General features: G+C 56.7%; 1 protein-coding gene across 2 annotated transcripts in view; it reads left to right on the forward strand.

Annotated features, from left to right (window-relative positions):
* The window catches only part of LOC105471887 (collagen type V alpha 1 chain), a 208,003-nt gene that overhangs the window by 87,687 nt on the left and 94,529 nt on the right, over positions 1 to 25,787 (forward strand). For both annotated transcript variants that reach the window (XM_011724690.3, XM_011724688.3), the window contains exons 7-16: positions 1,197 to 1,436; positions 2,605 to 2,772; positions 3,179 to 3,235; positions 9,793 to 9,834; positions 10,067 to 10,129; positions 21,211 to 21,285; positions 21,459 to 21,551; positions 23,372 to 23,428; positions 24,637 to 24,690; positions 25,058 to 25,111. In XM_011724690.3, coding sequence (XP_011722992.2) covers positions 1,197 to 1,436; positions 2,605 to 2,772; positions 3,179 to 3,235; positions 9,793 to 9,834; positions 10,067 to 10,129; positions 21,211 to 21,285; positions 21,459 to 21,551; positions 23,372 to 23,428; positions 24,637 to 24,690; positions 25,058 to 25,111 — 903 coding nt within the window. The remainder of the gene's footprint in view (positions 1 to 1,196; positions 1,437 to 2,604; positions 2,773 to 3,178; positions 3,236 to 9,792; positions 9,835 to 10,066; positions 10,130 to 21,210; positions 21,286 to 21,458; positions 21,552 to 23,371; positions 23,429 to 24,636; positions 24,691 to 25,057; positions 25,112 to 25,787) is intronic.

Consider the following 25,787-nt stretch of genomic DNA (forward strand, 5'->3'; position numbering starts at 1 on the left):
GCAAGGTATACAGGGGAGTATCCACCAGCATCTCTGGGCCCTGGACCTGGTCCCCACTCTGTACCAGGCACAGGGCTCGAGCAGGCCCAGGATGAGTTTGGTTCTTGGGTTCCTCAAGTGTAGGTGTAGCTGTGGTGGGAGAGGAGAGAGGAGAGCTCAGGGGCTCCCCGGGCGGGGGGTGATGCAGTCTGAGGTCAGCCTTGGGTCCTCCCCTCTCTGGGCTGTCACCCCCTCACCTCTGAAATTGGGGACCGTTGTGAGGGTGTGTGAGCAGCCATGAGAGCTGGAGGGCCACGCCTAGCAGGGCTTGGGCCCCATGCAGGAGTGGGGGTGGGTGGGTGCTCTGCTGGGGAGGGAGGCTGTCCAGCCTCAGAGCCATTGTCAGCGGTAAAGAGGGTGGGGCGTGAGCATGGGCGGTGTGCATGTGTGCATGAAGGAGTGTGTGTGAGCATGTGGCACGCAGGCATGTGTGTGCATGAGCCTGCATGTGTGTGAGCGTGTGTGTGTGAGCGTGTGTGTGTAAGTGTGTGTGCATGCAGGCACGGGTGTGCATGAAACTGCATGTGTGTGTGTGAGCGTGTGTGTGAGTGTGTGTGAGCGTGTGTGCGTGCGGGCACGGGTGTGCATGAGCCTGCATGTGTGTGAGTGTGTGTGTGTGAGCGTGTGTGCGTGCAGGCACGGGTGTGCATGAGCCTGTGTGTGTGTGAGCGCGTGTGTGAGTGTGTGTGAGCATGTGTGTGAGTGTGTGTGAGCGTGTGTGCGTGCAGGCACGGGTGTGCATGAACCTGTGTATGTGAGCGTGTCTGTATCCTTCTAGGGAAAGGTGATCTGGTCATCTCACATCGCTCTGAGAGCCTGCAATGTTTGGCTACTTTTGTTTTTTTAAATATTGATATATGATTCGCCCTTTTCTGGTGTGTAACTGGGTGGGTTTGAGTCCATTCCGAGCATGCTTGGTGACTGGGGGCTCGCAGCTGGGCCGCCTTCTTCCCACTTGCTCTGCCCCCAACCCCCGTGGATGGGGGCAGCCCCTGCACCGAGCCTCTGGGCCTCTTGACAGCCCAGGGCTCCGGGCGTTGCCACTGAGATGCCACTGAGATGCATGTCCGTTGCACCCGGACATGCGGCAAGTCCCAGGCCTGGCTCCGCTGCCAGCTTCCTCCCTGACTCCCGCTGTCTCTGCCCTTGGCTGCCAGGAGCTGACCCCGACCCCCACGGAAGCAGCTCCCACGCCTGAAACCAGTGAAGCGGCTGGGAAGGAAGAGGACCCCGGCATCGGGGACTATGACTACCTGCCCATCGAGGACTACTACACTCCCTCGCCTTACGAGGACCTCACCTATGGCGAGGGGGAGGAGAACCCCGACCAGCCCACAGATCCAGGCGCCGGGGCCGAGATTCCCACCAGCACCGCCGGCACCTCTAACTCCTCCTACGTAATTTCTTTCCTTCCCATTGGTTTGGTCTGGGGCAGCAGGCCAAGGGCCAGGGCTGGGGCCACAGTGCTGAGCTCCCTTCTTACTCCAGTTCTCACCTTGGTGTCCTCGGGTGGCCCCTGTGTTCCCGCCACACCCTGGCCCTGGGCCCTTTGCAGCTGGGCGGTGTAATGCACCCCAGGGGAGGCCATTGCTGAACGAGTTTGGAATCCCTGGCTTGCTGAGTTGATCTCAGTGTGGTCAATTTTTCGCCTGGAAAATGGGTAGAATGACCCGAGCCCTTCCGGTCTTGGAGGGTTCAAGTGGAAATTGGATGAGGATGGGGATGGCTTGTGGACAGAGTCCCTGCCTGTGGCCTGGGTGTGGCCAGGCAGGACGGGCCTGGGAGCCAGGATCCAGATAAATACAGCGAAGCAGGAGCTAGGGCCGCCCTGGCTGGGACGGGGGCTGACTGTCAGCAGACAGGCCTGAAAGCTCTGCCCGAGACCTTGGAAAGTGAGCCCGTGTCTCTGGACCTCAGGCATCTCTGGACCTCGGGCGTCTCCGGACCTCGGGCGTCTCCGGACCTCGGGGTTCTCATTTCCATCATGGCACTGACACAGCCTTGTTTCTGGGGGCTGTGAAGTTTTCAGATTCGTGGGGAATCTTGCATAGTATGTAGCACATGGCCGATGCTTAACGCAGCCGCTGTGTGATGCAGAATCTTCATTGCCAGAGAGGAGCCCCCGTTCCAGCAGGTCCAGACCCTGCGTCTGCAGCACCGCACTCGGAGTGCATTATTGCAAGACCCTGGGGCTGTGGGGTGGAGCCCCTGCCTGAGCAGGTCCCCGGGTGCATGGGTGTGCCAGCTCCGTGGTGTGCCCTCGTGCCAGGGCAATCTGGGCTGATGATTTTTTGTTGGAGGGAGAAGATGCATAAAGAGGCTGCCAGGGGACACAGGACCTCTCCTTGTGGGTTGGACTCCAGACTCCAGGCATTGTGTAGCTTAGGAGGCCGCTGGTCTTGAAGTCCTGGATTTGTCAGACCTGGAGCCCTCAGAGGAGGTCTCTCCCAGAGGGGGGTCTCTGCCCGGTTGACTGGGTAGCCATGGTGCCCACCCAGGGTCTGATGGAGAGGCAGTGCCTGGTGCATTTGTGAGGTGACCCTGCGCCTTCCTCTCCCTCTGCAGCCAGCTCCGCCTCCAGGGGAAGGTGCGGATGACTTGGAGGGGGAGTTCACTGAGGAAACCATCAGGAACCTTGACGAGAACTACTACGACCCCTACTATGACCCCACCAACTCCCCGTCGGAGATTGGGCCAGGAATGCCGGCGAACCAGGATACCATCTATGAAGGGGTGAGAGGGTGCAGGCCCCCATTCCAGGTGGGGCTGGGGGGCTGGCGGGGCATCATGGGGGCTCCTGCCCAGGAGCCTCCTCAGGGGTGGGGCTCTACGGGCAGCTCAAGTGTTGCATGCTGTTCCCAAAACTTTATTTTTAAAGAGACCTCAGTGCCTCGAATTTGCTCTGAATAACGTGTGCATCACGGCATGCTCTCCTCCGGGCCTGTTTCTTCATTAGTAGTCTCATGGGCTTCCATGGGCCTGGCCTCTGTCACGCTCCTGCCATCCTCCTGGGCCTGGGGAGACGCCTGACTGCGATAGTGCCCTCGCCTTGTGAAATCGGGCAGATTTTGTGTAATCTGGACTTTCTTTTTCACTTTTCTCTCCGATTCTCTCTCCATCTGCCTTTTATCACCCCCAGATTGGAGGACCTCGGGGCGAGAAAGGCCAAAAGGGAGAACCAGCAATCATCGAGCCGGTGAGGACATTTTCTCATTCTCTCCCTGAAGCCGTGGTGTCTGCTGCTTGGGGGCACAGTGGGGTGTGTAGGGCGTGACCAGGTCCGTGGGCCCCTGGACCTGCGCGGACTGGGTCACTTCGAGGAATCACCTGGTCTCGTGGAGTCCACGCACCACTCGTCACCAGGACTTGGGAAGAATCCCCTCAGGTCGGGGATGTTCTGGACCATGATGGAGGGGGCGGGATAGGTGCTGATCCCAGCCCGTCCTGCACCTGAGCTCTGAGCATCTCAGTGCTTGTCAGTTTCACCCGGGATGAAAAGCAGCTCAGCGCTTTCGAGGCAGAGGTGGAGTCCCCTTTGAGGGGTGGAGGAGAGAATGTAAATGGGCCATTCCTTGTAAAAGATGCGCGCGGCAGTGGTAGGGAATAGTTAACACATGGCTGTACTTTCCGCGTCTGTTATGCAACCGTTTGGAGTAAATTTACTGAAGCCGTTGAAACATGGAATACTGTTTATGAAACTTTGTCAAGGGAATGAAATAAAACAGCACTGTGCTGAAATAATGAAATAAAACAGCACTGTGCCGAAATTCCAGCTGAGTAAAACCCAACTATGTTAGGTAATCAGATCATGGGTGAGTTTAAAAAGTTACTGTTGATAATGCCCTCAAGTGTGGGACTGTAGCGGAGGACATTCTAGATGCCCCTCCTGGGTTGGCGTGTTTGGTGGGGGCCCTGCCCCACACTGGGGTGTCCTTGTCCCTCAGGGGGTCATGGCCTGGCTGGGAGGCCTGCATTTCTCCCTGGGGTCTCAGAGGCGCTAAGGTCAAGGTCTTGACATCCCGCCCACCCTGCCGGCGGGCAAGATGCCCCGTGAACAGCTGGGCAGGGAGTCTGGCAGCTGCATGTGGTAGGCACGACCTGAGAGCAGGGAGGAGCCAGCACCAAGGCCCACCCTGCCATGTTGTCCAAGTGCCCACAGGAGGATGTGCGCGTCCTGCATCACGGCCAGTCGCGAGGCTGGGGGCGGCTGTTTGTTCTGCTGCCAGGGCTCCGTTCCTGAGGGCTGAGCTCAGGATACACCTTGGGGCTCCCAGAAGCCCCGTGACCTTGCGGTTCTCGGAATGTGGAGTCATGGTGACCCACCACCCTCCTGTAGAGCTGGGGACATTCTGTTGGAACCTTGACAGATGGCACTTAGCAGGCATTTATACCCTTGGAATCTGTTTGAAGCCCGTGGCCAGGGCAGACGGGATGTGTCCCATCTCTGGGGTGGAATTCCCAGGGTCCAGGGCTTCACCCCTTCCTGGCCTATGGAAGCGTCTGGATGGGTCTGGTGGGGCTCCATGCCCCTGCTGCAGGCCCAGCCCGGGGGTAGGACCTGCCAGTGCCCACAGACACATCCTTTTCTCAGACCGGAGCCCCTTTCCAGTGCTCTCTGGGGGTCCAGGAAAGACAGAGCTTGTCTGAGGCAGAAGGGTCATGGGGTGCAGGGCAAGGGGGTGCAGAGGTGTGAAGGGAAACTCTGAGGCCAGGGTCCCCCTGCTCAGCAATGTGGACAACCTCAGAGCCAGGCCTCAGCTCAGGGAGCAGAGTGGCTACGGGGGAGAGTGACAGCCGTCCACCTGGGCGGACTCACCCAGAAGCAGGGGCTGCAGGCCTGTTCTGTTCTGCCCAAGGGTGTTGGCCAGAAAGTGAACAAGAGCAGAGGCTGCATCCAAGGTCCCAGCCCTGAGCCACCCTTGTTACTGGGAGGTGGGACATCCTGCTGCATTTCCCCAGACGGTCTTGGCCCGCAGGTGGACTTGAGGTTGGCCTTGGGCTTCTTTTGTGCTGTCCCCATTGCTTCAGTGAAAGGCGGTCCTTGCTTGGGGAGGAAGATGGGAGGAAGATGGGAGCTCAGGAGTGGGCAGGTGCGGCTGGCTCTGCGAGATCCCGGTTTCCCCTCCCCGCTTTGGGAGGGCCAGACTGAAACCTTTGAGCGAGCTTCGCGTTGGCTCACATTTCCGAGTAAGCTGGTTCTGTGAGTGTAGACGTGGTGTCGGGGCTCCTGAAAGGGGGTGGGCGTGTGGGGTGGGCACAGGTGTTCCACTGCCAGGCCCCTGGGAAGCCAGCAGTGGGCAAGGGTGGGTCAAGGAGAGGGCGGAGAGTCGAGGTGGCCCCACAGGAACCTCACGGCTCCGGAAAGTCCAGTTCACCTTTGTTGGGAAAAGCAGCAGCCGTCTGGATCACTTAAAAAGGATTCCCTGCCCCGGGCCCCAGCCTGCTCCCAGTGTCCCGGGGCCTTTGGCCAGGCCCCCTGCAGAGATCACATAAACAGTTGGAATTTCTCAACCTGGAGCATCGCCAGATGTCCTTGGGTCCAAGCTGCACATAAACAGATTGCCAGGTCCTGGGGCCCTGCAGGCGTCCCGGCCTGTGGAAGGGGGTGTCTGTTGTCTCCCATTCCCGCAACCTGCCCCACCTGACTTCTCTCTTGGGAGATACATCTGTTCCTGGTCTTTCCCACTCAGTCCCGCTCCCTCTCATTGTCAGCCAAACCGGAGGTTCCCTAAAAAGGACAGGAATCCACAGAACGGAGAGGCTCATCTTTATCCCTGGGCTTCCAACCGGGAGGCCCCCAGGGGCTGATTTTACCTGGGCCACGTCGGTTAGGGGCATCCAAATCACCATCTCCACTTGACGCTGTTTTTTGTTTTTTAAAAAGTGCTGTTTAACAGATGGGTGGACCTCCTTTGAGATTGTCTTGAGTTCTGCCAGGTCTGAGGTCTTTTATTTCTTTTGTTAAAATTGTACGCATTCAGCCAGGTGCGGTGGCTCACACCTGTAATCCCAGCACTTTGGGAGGCCGAGGTGGGTGGATCACCTGAGGTCAGGAGTTCGAGACCAGCCTGACCAACATGACAAAACCCCGTCTCTACTAAAACTGCAAAAAAAATTAACCAGACGTGGTGGTGGACACCTGTAATCCCAGCTACTCTGGAGGCTGAGGCAGGAGAATCAGTTGAACCCGGGAGGTGGAGGTCGCAATGAGCCAAGATCGTGCCACTGCACTCCTGCCTGAGTGACAAAGTGAGATTCCATCTCAAAAAAAAAAAAAAAAAAATTGTGTGCATTGAAGGTGCGCAGCATGTTTGATAGACTTACGCAGGCACAGACAGACACAGTGACGTGATCCTGCACCCACCACTGCCACCCTTTAGCTGCCTCTTTTTCTTCTTTAGGGTAAGAGTGCCTAAAGTCTACTCTCTCGGCAAATGACATCTACAATGCACTATCATTAATGATACCGAGACGTTTTCCTCTCGTTCCTCTTTTGCCGGGTGAATTTTGAGAGTGGCATCTGTGGTTGGGTGGGCAGGGGCCAGAGCGGAGCCACAACTTGCCAGGGAAGGTTCAGGCATTCCCTCCCCCAGGCACTTTGTTCCAGCTGTTCCCAGCTTCCTTCAGACGCTGACCTGGGATGATCTGGGGTTGCCTCCCCTGTGTGGTCCCCGCCCGCATTGCCCCAGTTCCCTGAGAAAAGCAATTTGTGTGTCTGGGAAGGCAGCTGCTGTCCCTGGCGCCTTGATGGCCAGTGGTTTCTCCCTTAATCCCAGCTCAGCCCTGGGCTTCCTCAGCTGCCTTTGTCAGAGAAGGAAATTGGAAAGCTGGGCTCTTGGAGGCTGCTTGGATGAGCTCTGTGTGTAGAGCACACACATGAGTGTCTCTCTGAGCGTGCATCTGTGTAAACACAGTGCGAGGCTCCCCAGCTGGGGCAGGATGGGAGGGGTGGGGAGATCTGCGACCCCCCCGATTGGGGTCCCCTCACCAGCCTGGTACCCAGCACCTCTGGCGACAACCTCCAATGGCCTGTGGCCTGGCTGGATATCTTCAGCCCCCCAGCCGGGAGTCCCCTCCCCAGCCTGGTACCCAGCACCTCTGGCAGCAGCCTCCAGTGGCCTGTGGCCTGGCTGGACACACCCTTTGACTTATCAGAAGTGAGCTGTCTTAGTCCATTTTGAGCTGCGGTAATAGCATACCACAGACAGGGTGATTTAGAATGAAGAGGACTTCATTGGTCCACAGTTCTGGAGGTCGGGAAGTCACATATAGAAGGACCACATCTGGCGAGGGCCTTTTTGCTGTGTCCTCACATGGCGTAAGGCATTGCGTGGTGAGAAGGAGCGGGAGAGAAGGTGACTGCTGTCATCCTGTCATCAAGAGCCCACTCCACCCTAACGAACCCGCTTCCATCATAGCTGCATTCACCCTCCAGGAGGGCAGAGCCTGGTGACCTAATCTCCTCCTGAAGATCCAACCTCTTTTTTTTTTTTTTTTTGGAGACAGAGTCTCGCTCTGTGGCCCAGGCTGGAGTGCAGTGGCCGGAACTCAGCTCACTGCAAGCTCCGCCTCCCAGGTTTACGCCATTCTCCTGCCTCAGCCTCCCGAGTAGCTGGGACTACAGGCGCCTGCCACCTCGCCCGGCTAGTTTTTTTTTTTTGTATTTTTTAGTAGAGACAGGGTTTCACTGTGTTAGCCAGGATGGTCTCGATCTCCTGACCTCGTGATCCGCCCGTCTCAGCCTCTCAAAGTGCTGGGATTACAGGCTTGAGCCACCACGCCCGGCCGAAGATCCTACCTCTTAACACAGTCGCATTGAGCATTCAGTTTCCAACACATGACTTTTGGGGAGACACATTCAAACCCTAGCATTCTGCCCCAGCCCCCAAATTCCTGTCCTTCTCACATAGTTTACATTGACCCCATCCAGTACCCACATCAACTCAAAAGTCCGAAGTCCAGAGTCTCACCCGAATCAGATACCGGCGAGTCAGGCTTAAATGATCTATCTTGAAGCAAATCCCTGTCCAGCTGTGAGGCTGGGGAATGAAACAAGCTTCATGCTTCCAAACTACGTGGCGGGGGGCAGGGGGGACAGATTCCCATTCCAAAAGGGAGACATGAAGAAAGGGGCAGCAGCCCCAAGGAAGTTCAAAACCTAACAGGACGAACCACCTTCTATCCGACAACTCTAGAATAATCTTTCACTTGGTGTGCCAAGTGAGTGCTCCTGGATACGCTGGGTGGAGGCGGCCACGGGGCCTCAGGCAGCACTGCTCATACAGCTTTGCACAGCAGGTCTCAGGAGCTGGAGCCTTGTCCTTGCTGCCCTCCCAGGCTGGCGCTGTACTCTGGTGATGCTACAGTCCTGTACAGTCTCAACGGTGGCTCCACTTCCATAGCTCCACCAGGCGTCATCCTAGGGAACTCTCTGCAGAGCCTCCGCCCCTGTGGCTGGTTTCTGCGTGGGACCCCAGGCTGTCCGTGCCACCCTTTGACCTCTAGGTGGAGGGCGCCATGGCTGCCATTCCTGCCTGCCTTCCCTGCAGCTGCAGGATCATCAGTACCCGTGGGCACCGCCAAGGCCACACCCACACCCTCTAGAGCTGAGCCAGAGCCGCGCCTAGGCCTGCTGGAGCCATGGCTGGGCGGCTGAGGGTTGCTGTGTTGCAATGTGGGGAGCAGACACTTGAAGGGGTGCAGGGCAGGGAGTGCTGAGTTCCTGGGCACCTCTTTGAAAACATGGCCCCCCGGGTCCTAGCTTGCCTCAAAGATCTCTGGCTGCCTCGGGGTCATTCTCCGTTGTCTTGTTGAATGGCACCTGGCTCCCATCTGTCAGAGCAAGTCCCTTGAGGAATAGTCACCCTGAAGTCGGCATGGAACACAGAGGACACTTGGGGCATTGGGGGCGCCTGACCCTGGCATTGCCAGGTTAGAAGCGGAGAGGAATCCTGCCCTAGGGAAATGGGGGTCTCAGGGCAGGGAGCCCCGTCCTGCAGGGAGCCACTCCCACTGCTGCCTTCACAGCCATTCACGTTGCCTTTCCCGGGGCTCAGGCTGACCCAGGGGCCAGGAGGCCCTGTCACCATTGGGGTTAGAGTGAGGCCTGGGGGTGGTTGAGGCAGCCGGGCCGTGTGGTGAGGTGAGGGCCGGGGGAGGAGGGCCGAGTGGGCAGGTGGACTTGACAGGGTTTCCTGTGGGTTCTGGGCTGCTGTGTGCATGGGAGGACGCACCTCCTACCCAGAGGGAGGCAGGGTCTAGAGGCTGCAGCCCCAGGGCCTGACGGTGGTCCTGGCTGGGGGCAGAAGTTCAGCCTGGGGCTGGGACACCTATTTTTCCCTCATCCTTCCTAAATCCACCCTAGTCCCCTTGTCCTGACATCCACCTCCTCCCTCAAGTGGCTGTGGCCTGGCTGGCACTCCCCTTTGGGGCAATGCGGGGAGCCTGGTGGTCTCGGCTCCTTTTCTTCACCTCGGTGTCTTCAGGTGCTTCTCGTAGCATTGGTCTGGAGGGAGCTGGTGTCTGTCGCTGGCCGCTGACCCAGGTTGCTCTTCTGCCAGGCAGTGCTAGGAGGACAGCCACTGAGGCCCTGCCACAGGCCCCCTTTGCAGTCTGTGATCATGACTCCCCAGGACAGCAGGAGCTGAGCCAGGGCCCCTTGTGCACGCAGCTGAAGGCCGTCCACACCACTGGGGTCTGGGGTGTTGGGAGGGACGGGCCGCGGTCTCAGATGCCCTCTCTCTGTCTCCCCAGGGCATGCTCATCGAGGGCCCGCCCGGCCCAGAAGGCCCCGCGGTGAGTATCCGGCTTTATCCTGTGACTTGGAGAAGGTGCTGTTGGTGGGGTGGGGTTGGTGACACCCCTTATGTCTCCTGGATGGAAAAGAGGGGGGCTCTTCACTTTTGCAGATACCCTGGGAGCCAGCACTCTCCCACCCCCACCTCTGCCTTTGTTGGCCAGGTGGAAGTTGGACCTTGTCCTGCGGCCCCATCTTTTAACTCTGCCCCAACTTTATTTTAAATTCTAGGGTCTTCCCGGACCTCCAGGAACCATGGGTCCTACTGGCCAAGTCGGGGACCCTGGAGAAAGGGTAAGAGGTGGACTGTGTTTCCTGAGATCACATGAACTGTGAGGCTGCCCATGCCTCCTCTCCACACTGTGACCCGAGCTGTTCCTGCCCGTGGAGGTGACACAGAGACTTGTGTCTTCAAATCCCCTCCTCACCCAGGCACTCCTCACACCAGCCCTGTTCAGATGTTTCTGGGGCTGGCTGTGGCTATGGGGAGAGTGGGGTCCCTCAGGGCCCAGGGAGCCTGCCAGTGCTCAGCCCAGACGGTGGCCCCGGGAGCTGCAGTTGTCCAGCAAATGGCAGCAGCCGCAGTAAACACAGCGGATGGCTCCGGGGCCTTTCCCACTCCTGGCCGCCGGGCAGCCATACTATGCGGGAACGGCCGCCCTCCTTGCTGGGTTTGGGAACTTACTTGGTGTGGGTTGCACCTGGCTCGCAGGCTCAGAGGTGTCCTCGGTATCCCTGGCCGCCGGAGGAGATGGAGGGACAGCCGTCCCCCAGACGCCGCGATTTCCTTCTGACACCTGGTGGGCGCTCCGCGTACTGCGGCCTCCTGGTGTCGGGTGGGGACGAGAGTTCTCTCTTCTTCCTGCTGTTGAAATGAATGTGGATTTGAATGCAGAAGGACTAAGAACTGATTCCTGAATGGCTGGGTTGTGGGTGGGAGAAACAAGGGCTGCGTGTGGGTGTTCACAGTTGTTCATGTCAGGAACCCGCCTGCTGTCTGGGGCAGAGTGAGGACCTTGTGGGTGTTACTGCGGGTGGATGCAGGGCAGGGTCTGGTCCTGTGGGAAGGTAGTTTGTAATGTCAGAGCGCGGTGGCTAGGGATGCTTCCCAGGCTACTCCACAGGGAGGCGTTTGGGGATGTCTAGTGCAGTGCCTGGTGGTTTTGCAGCAGTGCTCAGGAAAGGCGGGGAAGAGCCCAGGACAGTAAGTCCTGGCCTTGGACCTGGAGGTTCTTATGGGCGCTCAGTACCCCTGGGAAGCTGGGAAGGTGCAGGATAGGTGAGGTCAGGCAGCAGGATGCAGGGGCAGACGGCGGCAGCCTTTGTGGGGGCCAGAGCCAAGCCGGTGGGGATGCTTGCCTGGGGAGGAGATGGGAGCACTGAGGCCAGCCTTTGGAGGAGAAGGGTTCAGGTCAGCTATGTTGGAGGAGGTTGTTATCGTTCTGTGTGTCCGGGTGACCTCTGAGGGCAGTACGCATCAGACTGGGCCACACGGTAAGAGTCTCTGCCACGTTGCTTTTCACGGTCAGGGATTTGGGCGCCCAGAAGAGGCGGGTCTTGTTCCATGGCAAGGGCCGTGGCAGGAAGCGGGGTGGGGTGGGGGCTTGGCTGGCCCCTGGAGCACGAAGCTTTCATAGCATCCCCGGCTTGGCAGCCACATCTCCAAAACTCCAGACAGGCAACAGCCAGCAGCCACTGCTCTTGCTCAGCCAGGACCGGCATGATTGGAGCTCTGCGGTGGGGGCTGCAGCCACCCCAGCTCACTCTGGAACCCCCTCCCTGCAGATTCACGTGAGATGGGGCGATGGCCAAGCTCCCCCTCCACAGAGCCGCCTGCGGATGGGCCCACAGATGTGGCTGGGTTCCTGTGCAAAGGAAAGTGTATTGCATGGCGCTGGGGGCTGGTTTCTTTCCCAGATGTAGGACAGGGTAGTATCCACAGGGCACCCAGATGCTGGCCGACACACAGGGCACCCAGATGCCAACTGACGCTACCTCAGTGGTGTTCCAAGGCTCCGTCCTCCTTCTATCCATCCAGCATACAGATTTGTACTGAGTGCTGGGCACGGGTCTAGCCTGGGGATCTCAATGGTGTGAACCAGAGGGGTGCTGGTTCACACCTCACCACGCGGTCCCTGCCTATGGGCTGATCCCGGCTTGGGGTCACTGGTGGGTCGCCCTGCCACTGCCTTGTGACACCGTGACCAGCCCAGCTGCTGCAGAGGAGCCAAGGGCCCTGACTGGAGAATATCGTTGGTTTAGGAGCTGGTCCTCCTCCAACTCACTCAGGGTCCAGGAGCATGAGGACTGAGGTTGGGGTTGGCAGAGGAACCAACTCCTCCAGGGTGTGCATCCGTGGAGTTGGAGGAGAGACCTGGAGCCCACCGGCCTCCCCAGGGCCCTTCCAGTAGGGAGGGGTGCTGGTTCCAGGAGCTGAGAGCTGCCCACCCCTCTGGGTCCAGTTCCGGCCAGCCTTGTTCAGGAAAACCTCCCTGCTCCCAGCTCAGCGTCCTCTTGATGCCCAGATCTTGCTCGATGCCCGCTAATCAGCTGTGCAAGATCACTGGCTGTGGGGTGGATCCATGCAGCGCTGCCTGCAGTGGACCGGGCTCAGGTTCCTGTGCAGTGGAGAAACATTGTTTTCTCTACCCTCAGGGGGTTGAGCATCTGGGGCCTCCAAAGTGAACTGACAAAAAACAGATTCACAAGAGAAGAGGCATATGATTTTAACACTTTTAATCTTCTATGCACGGGGGCTTCACAGCCAAGAAGTAAAAACCAAAAGAAGTGCTTAGGCTCGGGAGCATATATACCATTTTAACAAGCAATAGGATTTGGAGAAGTGGCTAGACCAAGGAAAAGAGGGTTTGGGCTTCGAGGGGTGACAGATGGTAGGCAAGTGACTCCACAGGGGAACAAATGGAAGATTAAGGTTATCTTGGCAAAGTCTGTTGATGCAGATTCTTCGGGCTGGCCTCCCTCTCAGGTGATAAGGGGCACTCCCCAAATTCTGATAGAGAAGCAGAGGCGGGAGGGTGGGGTGGGAGGAGGGGGTAATGCCCTGCTTTTAGGCAGAAAGGGGGAGGTAAGAGAACTCTTCTTGCATCCATCGATTCTTATTTGGCTTCAGCACAAAATAGTCCTGCAGAGGAGTGGCATGCTCTGTCCCCTCTGTCTGCGTGGCCTCCTGTGCCTCTGTCTAGGATGGCCTTTTCCCCATGGTCTGGAAGAACCCTCTTCTCCCTGATACCCCAGACCTCCCGCCTTGGGATTCCCCAGCCCTCCCTCCCTTCCCCAAGGGCCGTCTAGCCATGACCGGTTTGTGCCTTTTCTTCCTCACCAGATGGTGAGTTCCTCAAGACAGGCCTCACTTCTGTGCCCTTCCTCACACCCTGCTCCCTGTGGGCAGCCGTGACAATTGGCCGGGAACCGTCTGTGCACCTGTGGCATGGCATCCCACTGGGCATCATGCAGCCCTGACCAGCCGCTGGAGCCTGCACCCTGTGCCTCCACTGACTAGCCCTGCACGTCGCTTCCTTCACACTGTCTGGTGGGCCCTGCACACTCTCCCGCTGCTCCCCTTGGACGACCCTCCATGCTACGTCTGCATTCTAGCACCTCAAATCCTTTCTTGCTCTTATGCCCATGGCTGCCTGCAGGGACCAGGGTGCAAGGAGAGGCACAGAAGTGGGGCCTGCCTTGAGAAACTCACCATCCAGTGAGGAAGAAAAGGCACAAACCAGATGTGGTTAGACAGCAAGAATTAATTAGTAAAGGCATTGGAGGAAGAACTGGGAATCCCGAGATGGGAGGTCTGGAGTGGCTGTGTCCGGGTGGAGAAGGGGCTCGAGCCATCATCCCATCCAGTTTCCCCCAGAGGACTGGTGAGCAGGTGCACAGCTGGGGCCATGTGCAAAAGCCCGCAGGGAGATAGAGGTAGAACTGGGGTTGAACGCAGATCTCCTGTGCAGAAGGAAGGTGGCCACTCTTACTTTGAGGTTCAGAAGAAACCAGAGAGAGCTGGGAGTTCCCCAAGGGAGCTGCGAGTCAGGTGGCCATTACCCAGCCCCTCTCTGGCCTGGGTTTCTTGTGGGTCTGGCTTCCGTGCCACCTGCCAGTGCGTTTCTGTAGGGGCTGACTCTTTTGGGCATCTGGGAATATAGTCAGACATCAGTGGATCTGAAAGCATGAGGTTATGCATTTGTGAAGGTTCCCTGTGATCCCATCGTGGCAGTGCCGTGCCCCTGTGGGTCGCTGAGCAGGTGGGGGAAGGAGAGGGCTGGGGGCCATCAGTAAAGATTCAGGCCCCAGTGAGTCCCGCCTTCCGTGGACTTCCAGGGCCCACACCTGCTAGCCTCGATAGAAGCACTCAGAAGGCAGGTGCCACCTCGGTGCTGCTTGTGAGCGCCCCCTACATCCATTCGCGTGTGTGCCCCAGAGCTGGTGCCCACGGATGTTTGTGCCTAAGAAATGTTCTGTGTGATCAGAGCGTCTTTGAGGCCAGTCCCTTCCTTTCGCTTCCCTGTGTGCGCCTCTCCGAAAGCCTTGCACCCCAGGCACTGCTGTGTTTTAAGGCAGCTCCTGAATATCATCCAGTGTTACTGTGGATTTGATTGCATTTTTCAGGACGCTGTGGCCACACTCCTCCTGAATCTCCGCGGTCCACTGGAGAGTTTAACGTTTTCATCTAGAAATACGCTTGCTTGCCGGCTAATTGACTCCCGGGAGCTCCAGCTGGTGTTGACCAGCCGCTGATCTATTGCCCTTAAGATAGACTTCACACAGATCTTTCCATCTGCAGCATGTTTATTATTTTTGGGTAAAGTAACGATCTGCTTTCTGAGTCTGTGGGCAGGTCCCACCCTCCGCGAGGCCTGGATCCTCCTCTGGGAAGCCCCAGGGATTCAGTATGCAGGTTTCTCTCCCAGCCGCCCCAGGCTCAGAGTGGAGGCAGTTTCCCAAGCTTTCTCCAGATTGCCACACAGGGGCACCTCGCTGCCTGCATAATCGGATGCATTTGATGCCTTGGGAGGAGCCCCCCCCACCTTTCAATGACCCCATTAGGTTCAGAAGCAGCCTGGCAATAATGATGCTCCCCAGCACTGTCTTAGCCCCTCCTGTCACTCAGCAGGGGCTCAAACTCTCTCCCCCTCTTTTTTATGTGTCCAGGATTAGCCTTTCTCATGGGATTTTGCGTGAGTGCATTTTTCTGTGCCTTGAAAAGGTTTGTATGTAAGCCGTGCCCTGAAAAACAGCAGTCACTCCCTCCCAGCCAGAATGCGTGGCTCATCTCTCCATAACAGGTTCTGGTGTGGTCTCCCCAGGAGCAGCCTTGGGATGACGCCTTGCTGTGCCATCCCCTCCCCATGGCCTGCTGGAGTTACACCCAGGGTGGGATAGGACACAGGCTAGATCACTGGCAACATGACAAAGAGAGCATGTTCACTCATGAGCACGCGGCTGCTGTCCAACTCAGAAGGAATTAGCTTTGTTTTCCTGGCTCCCAGGCTCCCGTGGACGGGACATGCCAATCCAGTCTCTCCTTGTGCTTGGAAGTGTTGAGGACATCTTGGCAGAGCTGCTCAGAGAGGTTCACACACACACTTAAGTACACATGCTTGCACACTCACCCACACATGCACTCACATTCACATGCACTCATGCGCACACACACTCATGCCTACATGCACACACCCATACATGCACACACGTACATACCCACACACTCATGCGTACATGCACACACCCATACATGCACACACGTACACACCCACACATGCACTCATGCGTATATGCACATACCCATACATACACTTATGCATGCACACTCACCCACACCTGCACACACTCATGCACACACTCACCCATATTTGCACATGTACACTCACATACACATGCACACACACATGCATGAATGCACACACCCATGCATGTGCGCACACACATTTACACATGCAATCACATGCTTGCACACATGCACACACCCATACACGCGCACACACACACATACATTCACACACTCATGCAAGTATGCACACACTCATCCATACACACACACATGCACTCACACCTGCACACACACACGCACATGCTCACCCATACATGCACACACATACACACCCACACATATACACACACATTCACACATGCATGTATGCACACACTCGTCCATACATGTGCACACACATTTACTCACACATGCACTCACACACCTGCACACACACTCATGCACACGTGCACACACCCAGATGCGTGCACACACACACACCCCTACACACGCACGCATGCGCTGTCTGGGTTTACCTCCACACGGCGGCCGTTCCACGGAGGCTGGTTTGCAGGCTTGTGTGCCTGCATCCCCAGCAGCCTGGTCGTGAATGACTTGTGGCCATTTCGAGTCTCATTTATCTTCAAAACTTTGTCCCCCAAGGCTACTGGTAGGAACCTGTCCAAGCCTCAGGTGCCCTACCAGGAGATCTGTGGGAACTGTGGGTTTCCCTGCTGTAGCCCTGGAAGCAGTGTGTGTTTCCCAAAGCAAGCTCGGTGTCGAAAGGAAGATTCATTGGAGGGCGTACGTTCTCGTATGGAAAAGAAAATCAAGTACAGTTTGTGGAGAGAGAGGTGAAGGGAGCAAAGGCCTTGGGACATTTCTAGAGTGAAGGGACAGCTGGCAGAAGCTGCAGGTCTGGCCCCAAGCGCACTGTGCTCTCGGACCCAATGCAGGGCCTGCCAGGGTGTTCATCAGGGTTGGTTAGTGGCAGTGGCCGGGTGCATCCAGGAGTCTGTCTCGGGTGGGCCCCTCGAGGCCGCAGGTCTTACCCAGAGCCCTGGTTATTGGTGGCCTGTGGATAAAGAGCCCCTCCTGTGGATTTGCTGGCTGTTAGTTCTGGTCGAGGGGTGTGGTCTGAGGCATCAGGCCTCTTGACAGGGCCCCCCACCTCCAGTCTTTTAGATGGGCCCTAAGCCTCCTGGAAGGGTGTCTAGCTCTTGGAAGGGGCTCAGTAGGTTCCTGTCAATGAATGAATGAAACGTGGGTTCATTTCTTTGGGATCCTCAGACAATTGATGACCAACTTGGGGTTTAAAGCAATAGAAGTGTCTTCTTAGTTCTGGAGGCCAGAAATCTGAAATCAAGGTGTGGGCCAGGCTGCGCCCCCTCTGGAGGCTCCAGGGGAGGATCTTCCTCACCTTTTCCGGCTCCTGGCAGCCACTGGCCGTCCTCTGTCCCCATAGCTTGCTGGTGCGTCTCTGCAGTCTCTGCCTCTGTCTTCACGCGACCCTCCCCTGTGTCTCTGTCACTGCCTCCCCTCCTCTTCCCTTCCAAGGACTCGTCATTGGATTTAGGGCCCAAGATCTCATCTCAAGATCCTCAGTCCCATCCTCAAAGACCCCAAGTAAGGGCACAGTCACGTGTTTCAGGAGCTGCACGTACCTTCGATGAGGCATCCTTCAGGCCACCGCACGTGGTCATGCACGGATTCCGCACAGCCAGGAGACGTCCAGAAGGAAGTGACCACTGAGAGCTTCTCTGGGCCACTCCCGAGCTGCGCCTGCGCAGGGTCGGGCCTGGACAACCACACACACACAAAGGCTCTGGAGGGGCACCTGCTTGCTGTCCTCCTGCTCCAGGTCTTTCTGAGAGCGGAAGGGAGCTTTTCAACACCAAGCCTCCTGCGGGCCTACAGCTCCTCCCAAACCTGCCACCACCATGAAGAGAAAAGGCTCGGGGTTCTCTGCTCACCGCTTTGACCCAAATCCCAGCCTGGAGGGAGGCCTTGTGCCTCTCCCCTGAGGCTGGGCCAGGGGCTCGTGGGGACAGTTTCACGAGCTGAATCTGCAGTGGCAGAGGAAGCCGCTTTGTGAGGCATCTGGTCATCCGGCCCCGTCGTCTCTGTGCAGAAGATGCCTGGACGTCCTCAGGAAAGAAAACGTGTTAGATACCAGTGGTGCCTTCATTTGGAAGTTGGTGCCTGATTTCTTTTCCTGCTGTAGGTATGACACTGAGAGCCCTTCTGTGCCAGGGCCTTCAGAACATTGCTGTTTGACCACGTTAGGGCACGGATTGGGGGGCCAGCTAATAGAGTAGCAGGAAAATACACACTAGCAAATAGCAAAGGCAAGGCGGGATTTCTTATTTTGCCGTATTTTGCCAGTGGCTGGAGCCGAGCAGCATCCCCATGACCTGTGTGTCGCCTGCTGGAGCGCTCCCGTGGTATCTGACACCCGCCTTGTCGCAGACAACAGCCACATCACTGGCCCGTGCTTTGTGTTGTGAAATTGGAAGTGCGACTTCGAGGGGTAGCCGTGTCTTTCAGCCCAGGGGTCCAAGTCTTTCTGTTGGAGACCACGGGGCTTGGCAAAAGGCTTGCTGACAATGTTTCTAAGCGATGGCAAATGCAGGTTCATGTTGGTGGCCATGAGGACTTGTGTCAAATTTGAACACTTCGGAAGGGTTCGTGGAGGTGGCGACATTCTTTCCTTTCTTCTCCACACTGTCTCCTTCTTCTAGGACTTCATGTTATCCTTGTTCATCTACGTTCCGATTCTCTGGACTTGTTCCGGTTGTCGGTGAGAGGCAGCATCAGAGGGAAGCTGCTTTCACAGCCCGGAGGCTGGATTTTTACCACTGTGGCTTAGAACAGGCAGGGAGGATGCCGAAACGAGGGTCTTTGGAAATGAACAGCAGTGGACAAGGAGTGGCCTTGAGGAGACTTCCTAGCTTCCTACAGCAACACCATGTGAGCAGGAGCATGCATGCACAGACACACATGCACACATATGCACACACACACATGCATTCCCACATACAAATGTGCACACATTCACACACAACATGCATTCACACACATGCACAAACATGCATGCACACACATGCGTTCATACATACAAATACATGCACATGTGCATTCACACACATTCCACACACACATACATTCACGTACAATGCATTTACACACATGTACACACATGCACACAATGCATTTACATATGCATGCACATGCGCACACATCCGTTTACACATGCATGCACATGCGCACACACACATTGATATAGTCACATATGTGCACACATGTATTCACACATATTCGTACATGCATACACAGTCACACACACGCACACACATTGATACATTCACACACGTACACACATACACTTACACACATCCACACACACACTCACACACACATGCACACACACTTACACACATGCACTGCCCAGACAGCAGTTCATCCTTAGGAGACACTGACCCTAAATTTTAAATGCAAGGTTTGGTTTGGAATTGATTCTGACACAGGAATCTCAGCTGTAAGTGGCTGTCAGGATTGGAGGTCAATGACAAAACCTGGGTGGCAAACATGTTCTGGATCTTTCTTTTTTAAACGGGATTTTTGTCTTCTGAGAGTGTTTTCCAAAATGGCAGTTGGGGGCAATTTGGCAGTATCCATTAGCAATGAAGAAATATACACATATAGACATTCTTTGACCCAGCAGCACTGCTTTGAGGGACTTACCTAGCGGAATATGTTAGCACGTCTATTGGGCACTGTTTGTCATAATGCAAACTGGAACCAATCCAACGTGCATCAGTGGAAGAAGGCTTCAATAAACGATGAGTCCATTGTGCCTGGGAGATGCAACAGATGTTGCCAGGGAGATCTACAGGGATAGGTCATGATTTTCAAGAGCAAATTGCAGAATATTTAGGGACAGTACCATTAAAAAGAAGGAGGCAGGGCGCAGTGGCTCACGCCTGTAATCCCAACACTTTGGGAGTCCAAGGTGGGTGGATCACGAGGTCAGGAGTTCAAGACCAGCCTGGCCAAGATGGTAAAACCCCATCTCTACTAAAAATACAAGAATTAGCCATGCCTGGTGGTAGACACCTGTAATCCCAGCTACTTGGGAGGCTGAGGCAGAGAACTGCTTGAACCTGGGAGGCAGAGGTTGCAGTGAGTTGAGATTGTGCCACTGCACTCCAGTCTGGGCAACAGAGTGAGACTCCATCTCAAAAAAAAAAAAAGAAAGAAAGAAAAGAAAGGAAGGAAGATAACTCCGAAGCCACACAGCCTCACAGTGACGAATGTGTTAGTTAGTGTGTCCAGCGTGTGCGTCTCCATCTTTGCCTTTGCACTTACAGAACTTGAGCACTGGTTACATCCGGAGATGAAAAGGAATCTTTCTCTTTCACTCTATAAATCTGTACCATAAGACATTTCACAAGAATTGGAGTTACTTCTGCAATAAAAAAACAACCAGTAAAGAAAAGGCAGGCAAGTTTAGGTTCAGGCCCAGATGACTCCGCAGCCTCCTGGACAGTTCCAGAAGAACCACTCAGGTTCTTGGTCTTCCTGGCTGGGAATTGGGAATCCATCGTGGGTTTCCTGGCCGGGAGTGTCTTGCTCGGGTGGTGTGAACACACACGCTCAGTGTAGCTGTTCCTGATTTGGAAGACTGGAGCCAACACCCAGCCACTGTGCTGCAGTGTAGTTGGTCGAGGCTCTTCTCAGTGGGGAGAGGCAGTTAAGCTCCTATCTCTATGCAAAACAAGCCTCATCTACTTTAAACTGGCTGGGAATCTGCTTGCTTTTGTGAAATAGCTTTGCGATCAAATGTTATTTTGAAAATAAATCATCTTACTTGTTTTACATGCATATAGTGGTCTGAAGCTGGCTGGAATTAGTCTAGAGAACCCAGTCCTGGGGATGTGTGTGTGGGTCCTGTGGTAGAGGCCAGGTTGGCCGGGCATGTGGAGGGCACTGTGCTCTTTGCGTATAAATGGGTTCTTGAATTTGCTCTGGCTGAGTGTGTGTTCTGCCGTGTTGCGTGTCTGTCCACGTAAGTGACTGCTCCGTCCCAACTTCCATCCGAGCAGGCACACGCGGGTTGCTTGGAGGCCGTTAAGGACGAGCGCCCACTAGGTGCAGGAGGCACTGGGCCTTGAGGCTGGAGTCCTTGTTTCCTGTTGGCTGTGGAGACCTGGAAGGGGCATTCCTGGAGCGACAGGAGCCTGACACTGCCTTCTCACCTCCAGGCTCCTTGTCTCTGCCTTGAGGCCCCAGCGGATGCCTGCTGGGTCTCTGGATTCCTCTAGATCCAGCTCAGACCTCCCTCCCTTCTTATCCCCAGCCTCTGAAGGCTTTCTGATCCTCTGAAAGCCCACTCCCTTCTTATCCGTGGCCTCTGAAGCCCATGGCCGTGCCCCTCCCTTCTCCCGGCTGGGGTTTCTGAAACATTCCTGCCATGGGATCTCGCAGCTTCTGTGCATGTCCAGTGTGTTTCCTGGGTGGGCCGCTTCTCTGATGCCCTCATTCTCACTGCAGCCCAGCCCCAGCCTGGTTGCACTCTGACTCATCTCTCTTGGCCCCTTGTCTGCAGGGCCCCCCTGGACGCCCAGGCCTTCCTGGAGCCGATGGCCTGCCCGGTCCTCCAGGAACCATGCTCATGCTGCCCGTAAGTACCCTCATCGTTCGGAGGTGGGGAGGCAGCTGGGGCAGGTGGGCTCCAAACCAGACCCTCCGAGGCTGCGCCGTCGCCGGAGAGGCCTGTGGGCCCCGTCTCAGCCTGCGGTCTGGCCTGGGCGCCACGTCACTGCTCCCAGAGTGACCCTTGTCTTGCACCTGCAGTTCCGGTTTGGAGGTGGTGGCGATGCGGGCTCCAAAGGCCCCATGGTCTCAGCCCAGGAGTCCCAGGCGCAAGCCATTCTCCAGCAGGCCAGGGTGAGTAGTGCTGGGTTCCCAGGGGCCTGAAGGGGACAGAGCCCAGCCTCAGGGGCCAACAGGAGTGAGTGAGTCAGGCTCAGAGCCCAACTTGGAGGGAAGCAGCTGTCCTGACCCCAGGGTACCTGCTTGCTGGGGTCAGGAGCTGTGGGAGCGTGCAGTCCTCAGTGTCCAGTAGGGACCCCGAGAGCAAGTCAGTGTCCAGTAGGGACCCCGAGAGCAAGTCAGTGTCCAGTAGGGACCCCGAGAGCATGTCAGTGTCCAGTAGGGACCCCGAGAGCGTGTCAGTGTCCAGTAGGGACCCCGAGAGCGTGTCAGTGTCCAGTAGGGACCCCGAGAGCCAGTCAGTGTCCAGTAGGGACCCCGAGAGCAAGTCAGTGTCCAGTAGGGACCCCGAGAGCAAGTCAGTGTCCAGTAGGGACCCCGAGAGCAAGTCAGTGTCCAGTAGGGAACCCGAGAACATGTCAGTGTCCAGTAGGGACCCCGAGAGCTTGGGGACTGTTTGGGGAGTTTTTCAGGGTTCTTGGTCCATGCTGAGGGTCTGGGTTCTAACTTTACAAGGGGCTTCTGGGCCCCTCCACCTCTGACCCAGCGGGCCCACCTTCCACCGTTTGTGACCTCTGCCTCTGTGCTAGGCCCTCTGCTGGGATCCAGAAGTGAAGCTGGAAACCCACGTGGCTCCTAGAAGGGGCTGCCTGGGCTGGAGCTGGGCTGAGCTAGGCTCCTCTGGGAGAGAGCCCTTGGGCCCCAGAGCCCCTCGCTCTCAGCCTGAGGAGGTCCTAAGGAGCAGGGTCCTCAGAGGAGCACTTGGTTTCCTATCGTGAAGCAGCTCATCAGTGGCCTGTGTTTTCTGCAGACATGGCTCCGGACGGCCGATTGCCCACAATGGGTGTAAACACTGCCCCGTGGGGCGGGTGAGTGGGTGGGTAATCCTCCAGCAGAGCACAAGAAAGCTGCTCAGTAATCCCTTGTTTGAGAAATATTTATGCAGCTCCCACAGCAGCCAGAGCAGATGTTAATGATCAGAGTGCTTAGGTAATTACAGGAGAGTGTAAGCACGGAGTCGTCACCATGGAGCAAATTGCCCGAATGATGGAAGGCGGTGTGCGGCGAACCCCGCTACCTGCCACTGGGTTTATGGGCCTGGGCCTGCCTGGCTGGCCTTTTATCTTGTGTATTTTAATTGAAACCAAATGGGCGATAGGCTATAAGAAGATTTTATAATGCTAAACAATCTCCTAAAATTCAGATGGCATCTGCCAGGGAAACAGAGTCACTTAGCAACAGCAGAAGCGGCTCTGTGGGAAAGTGGTGGGACCTGCACTGGGGCAGGTAGGGGCCACATTCAGATGGGGCAGGTGGGTTCCTACCCTCCCAAAATACTTTCCTGGTGGCTGGGAGTGCTTGAAGCACCTCCCATATGAAATAAAATATGTCATGACTCAGCCTGAGCTCAGGTGTAAAATGTACTCCTCACGCCCAGCCCAGAGTAAGAGGCTTATTTCAGACTTAGCCAAGGGTGATGGGCTGGGAGCAGGCCCTCTGTGTGGGCTGGAGAGACAGGAAGGAGGGATGGGGCCCATCCCCCAAGGGAGGCAATGGGGGCCCACTGGCTTCCACCTCTACATGTCCCACGACACTCCCATGGATGCTGAGAGCCCCGCAGAAGTTGGGGGGCTGTTGGGGAGTCATCAGACCTCCTCTTCCAGAGTCTCCTGTCACATCTGTGTCCACTCTGCCACATCTCACAGCTCAGGTGCCAGCAAACCGGGGCACCACTGCTGGGGCCCTGTCTCAGCGTGTCTCACTTTCCTTTGCAGTTGGCACTGAGGGGACCAGCTGGCCCAATGGGTCTCACAGGGAGACCCGGCCCTGTGGTAAGTCATTGGCAAATCTGAGAGCCGGGTGTGGTGTGGGGATTGGCCCACTGGCTGTGTCCTTGGCGGACAGTGGCAGGTGGCCTTGGAGTCCTGTGGACACAGGGCAGCCCTCAGTCCAGTGTCTGTTCCCAGGAGGGTGGCCAGGGAGACCAGGGGCCTCTCTTGGTGCTGCTCCAGCCCCCTCGTTGGTGGGGGGTGGGGATGGGTGACTGTGCCTCGAAGTCACTTGAGGGAGTTTAGCGGGGTAGAGCTGACATCAGCGATCCCTGGGAAACAGCCCCTAACTCCATCTTGAATGGAAGGAGCTGGCAGGAATCAGAGCAGGAGGCCCCTCCTCACCCCTGCATTGGAGCTCCAGGCTCTCCCTGCAGAGAACATACTATGAGCTGTCACCAGAGGAGTGGCTCCTTGGAGGGATGGAGTCCTGCTGCAGCCAGGGGCCTGGGGAAGTCCCTCGCACAGGCTGTGGCTTTGCCTTGTGGACCAGGGGCCTCCATTGATCTTCATAGCTCTGTTCCAGAGTCGAAGATAGCTTAGTGTGGGGCAGAGTGCAGGATTTCCAGCCTCACCCGCCCCCACCCTGTGGCCTCAACTTAGCTCCCATCTGGGGTGCTCGATTCATTAAAAAATATACAGCGTGTGCCCAGGGGCACTCAGGGGCTGGCAGTGTCAGGCACAGGGGCTGGGTTCCGGGGCCTCCAGGGAGGAGTGTGGGTTTACAGGGACACAGAGGAGTTCAACACCGCAGGGGCCCTCCTGGCTTTGCCGCCTGCTGCTGGGTCTAGGCTCGGTCCCCTCCACACAGGGCCTGACTCAGGGCTAGCCTCCCATGTCTGGGGGATCTGGCCTTGAGGGGCTCGTAGCAGGTGCACATGCTGCTGGAAGCTTTGGGCTGTAACGGACCATGGTCAGGTTCACCCTGGAGAGAGAAATGTCTCCAGGAGCTCTGTGGTGTTTGCTGGCCCCAATGTCTAGAATTTTATTCCCGATTAGGAAGAGATCCAAACAACTGCTTTTCCCCGCTCCTGGAAAGTCATTGTTCATTCCCCGGTTCTGTTCGAGGCAGGCAGGTCGCGCTTTGTGTGCTGAGCACCGTGGCCGAAGCCCTGTCCCCTCCCCCACCTCCTCCCCTGCCACCCCCAGTCCTTCCTGTGTTCCCGAGTCCCCACCTTGAGCAGACGTTAACCCACACCGTGTCTCCCTAGGGTCCCCCTGGGAGCGGAGGTTTGAAGGGCGAGCCGGGAGACGTGGGGCCTCAGGTACGTGGGATCCTGGCCTTTGCTATCTGGTGGGTGCCTCCCGTTTTCCGGGGGCAGCGAGGGCGAGTGTGGAGGGCCCCCAGCTGCTGCATGTTTCCAAGGAAATTTGGGAATTGTCATTGCTTTACGCAGTGAGGGTGGAGCACCATGAACTCTGATGCCTGCAGCAGAAATGAACCGGCTCTCTTCTGTCCCTGGCCTTCACTCTGGGCAGCAGATCCGTGCCCCGTGCCCGAAGTGCCCACATGTTAGTGGCTTGGACAGCCAGGCATTACTGGCGGGGTTGATGAGCAGGGGGACAAGGCTTTGCTCTTTCTCCTGAGAAAGGTGAACTCACCACTGACCCTTTGTCTCTTACTCCTGGCAGGGTCCTCGAGGTGTGCAAGGCCCGCCTGGTCCGGCCGGGAAGCCCGGAAGACGGGTAAGTGGTGCGAGTGTGCATGGCTCAGTGACAGCGGTGTGGGCGCTGGAGGAGCCCAAATCTGGGGTGCGGGTGCCCCCGACAGCCAGGCTGGGCTGCATGAAGCCAGGTGGCTCCCCTTCTTGTGATGGGTGTGTCCGTCCCCAAGGCCACCTCTGAGCCAGCTGCCTAGGAGGAGCGCTCTGTGTCCTGGACGCAGACACAGCAGACCAAGGCCTCTGTCCTGGGCACATTCATTTAGTTTAATAAACATTTCTAATTCAAGAAACTTTCCAGGCCCTTTGGGAGCAAATGTTAAGAAGACAAAACTATCAGCGGGCCTTATATATTTTGGGCAGCGTTGGGACTCCAGAAATGGCCCGACTCAGGGGCATGGGCGGGCCTTCCTACACCTCACTTCCTGCATCTCACTTCCTGCATCTCACCTGCTGTCTTGGCGTCTGGAATTTTCTCTCTGGTGTGTGGTTCTCTTGGATGGAACTAGTTTGTTTGCACACGACCCTGGCTCCTAAAGGAGGATACACGTTTCCAGAGTGCTGACCACCACCCGGACAGGCTGGGACAGGCCCTGGGAGCCCAGATTGTGTTCTCGAAGGTGGACCTTTTCCACCAGCGGACATTTCTGGTGAACAAGAGAAATATTTGGTGCAGGGTTGGATTTGTTTTGGTGTGGACC

The sequence above is a fragment of the Macaca nemestrina genome, chromosome 14, assembly GCF_043159975.1.
Source record: "Macaca nemestrina isolate mMacNem1 chromosome 14, mMacNem.hap1, whole genome shotgun sequence".
Taxonomy (NCBI): domain Eukaryota; kingdom Metazoa; phylum Chordata; class Mammalia; order Primates; family Cercopithecidae; genus Macaca; species Macaca nemestrina.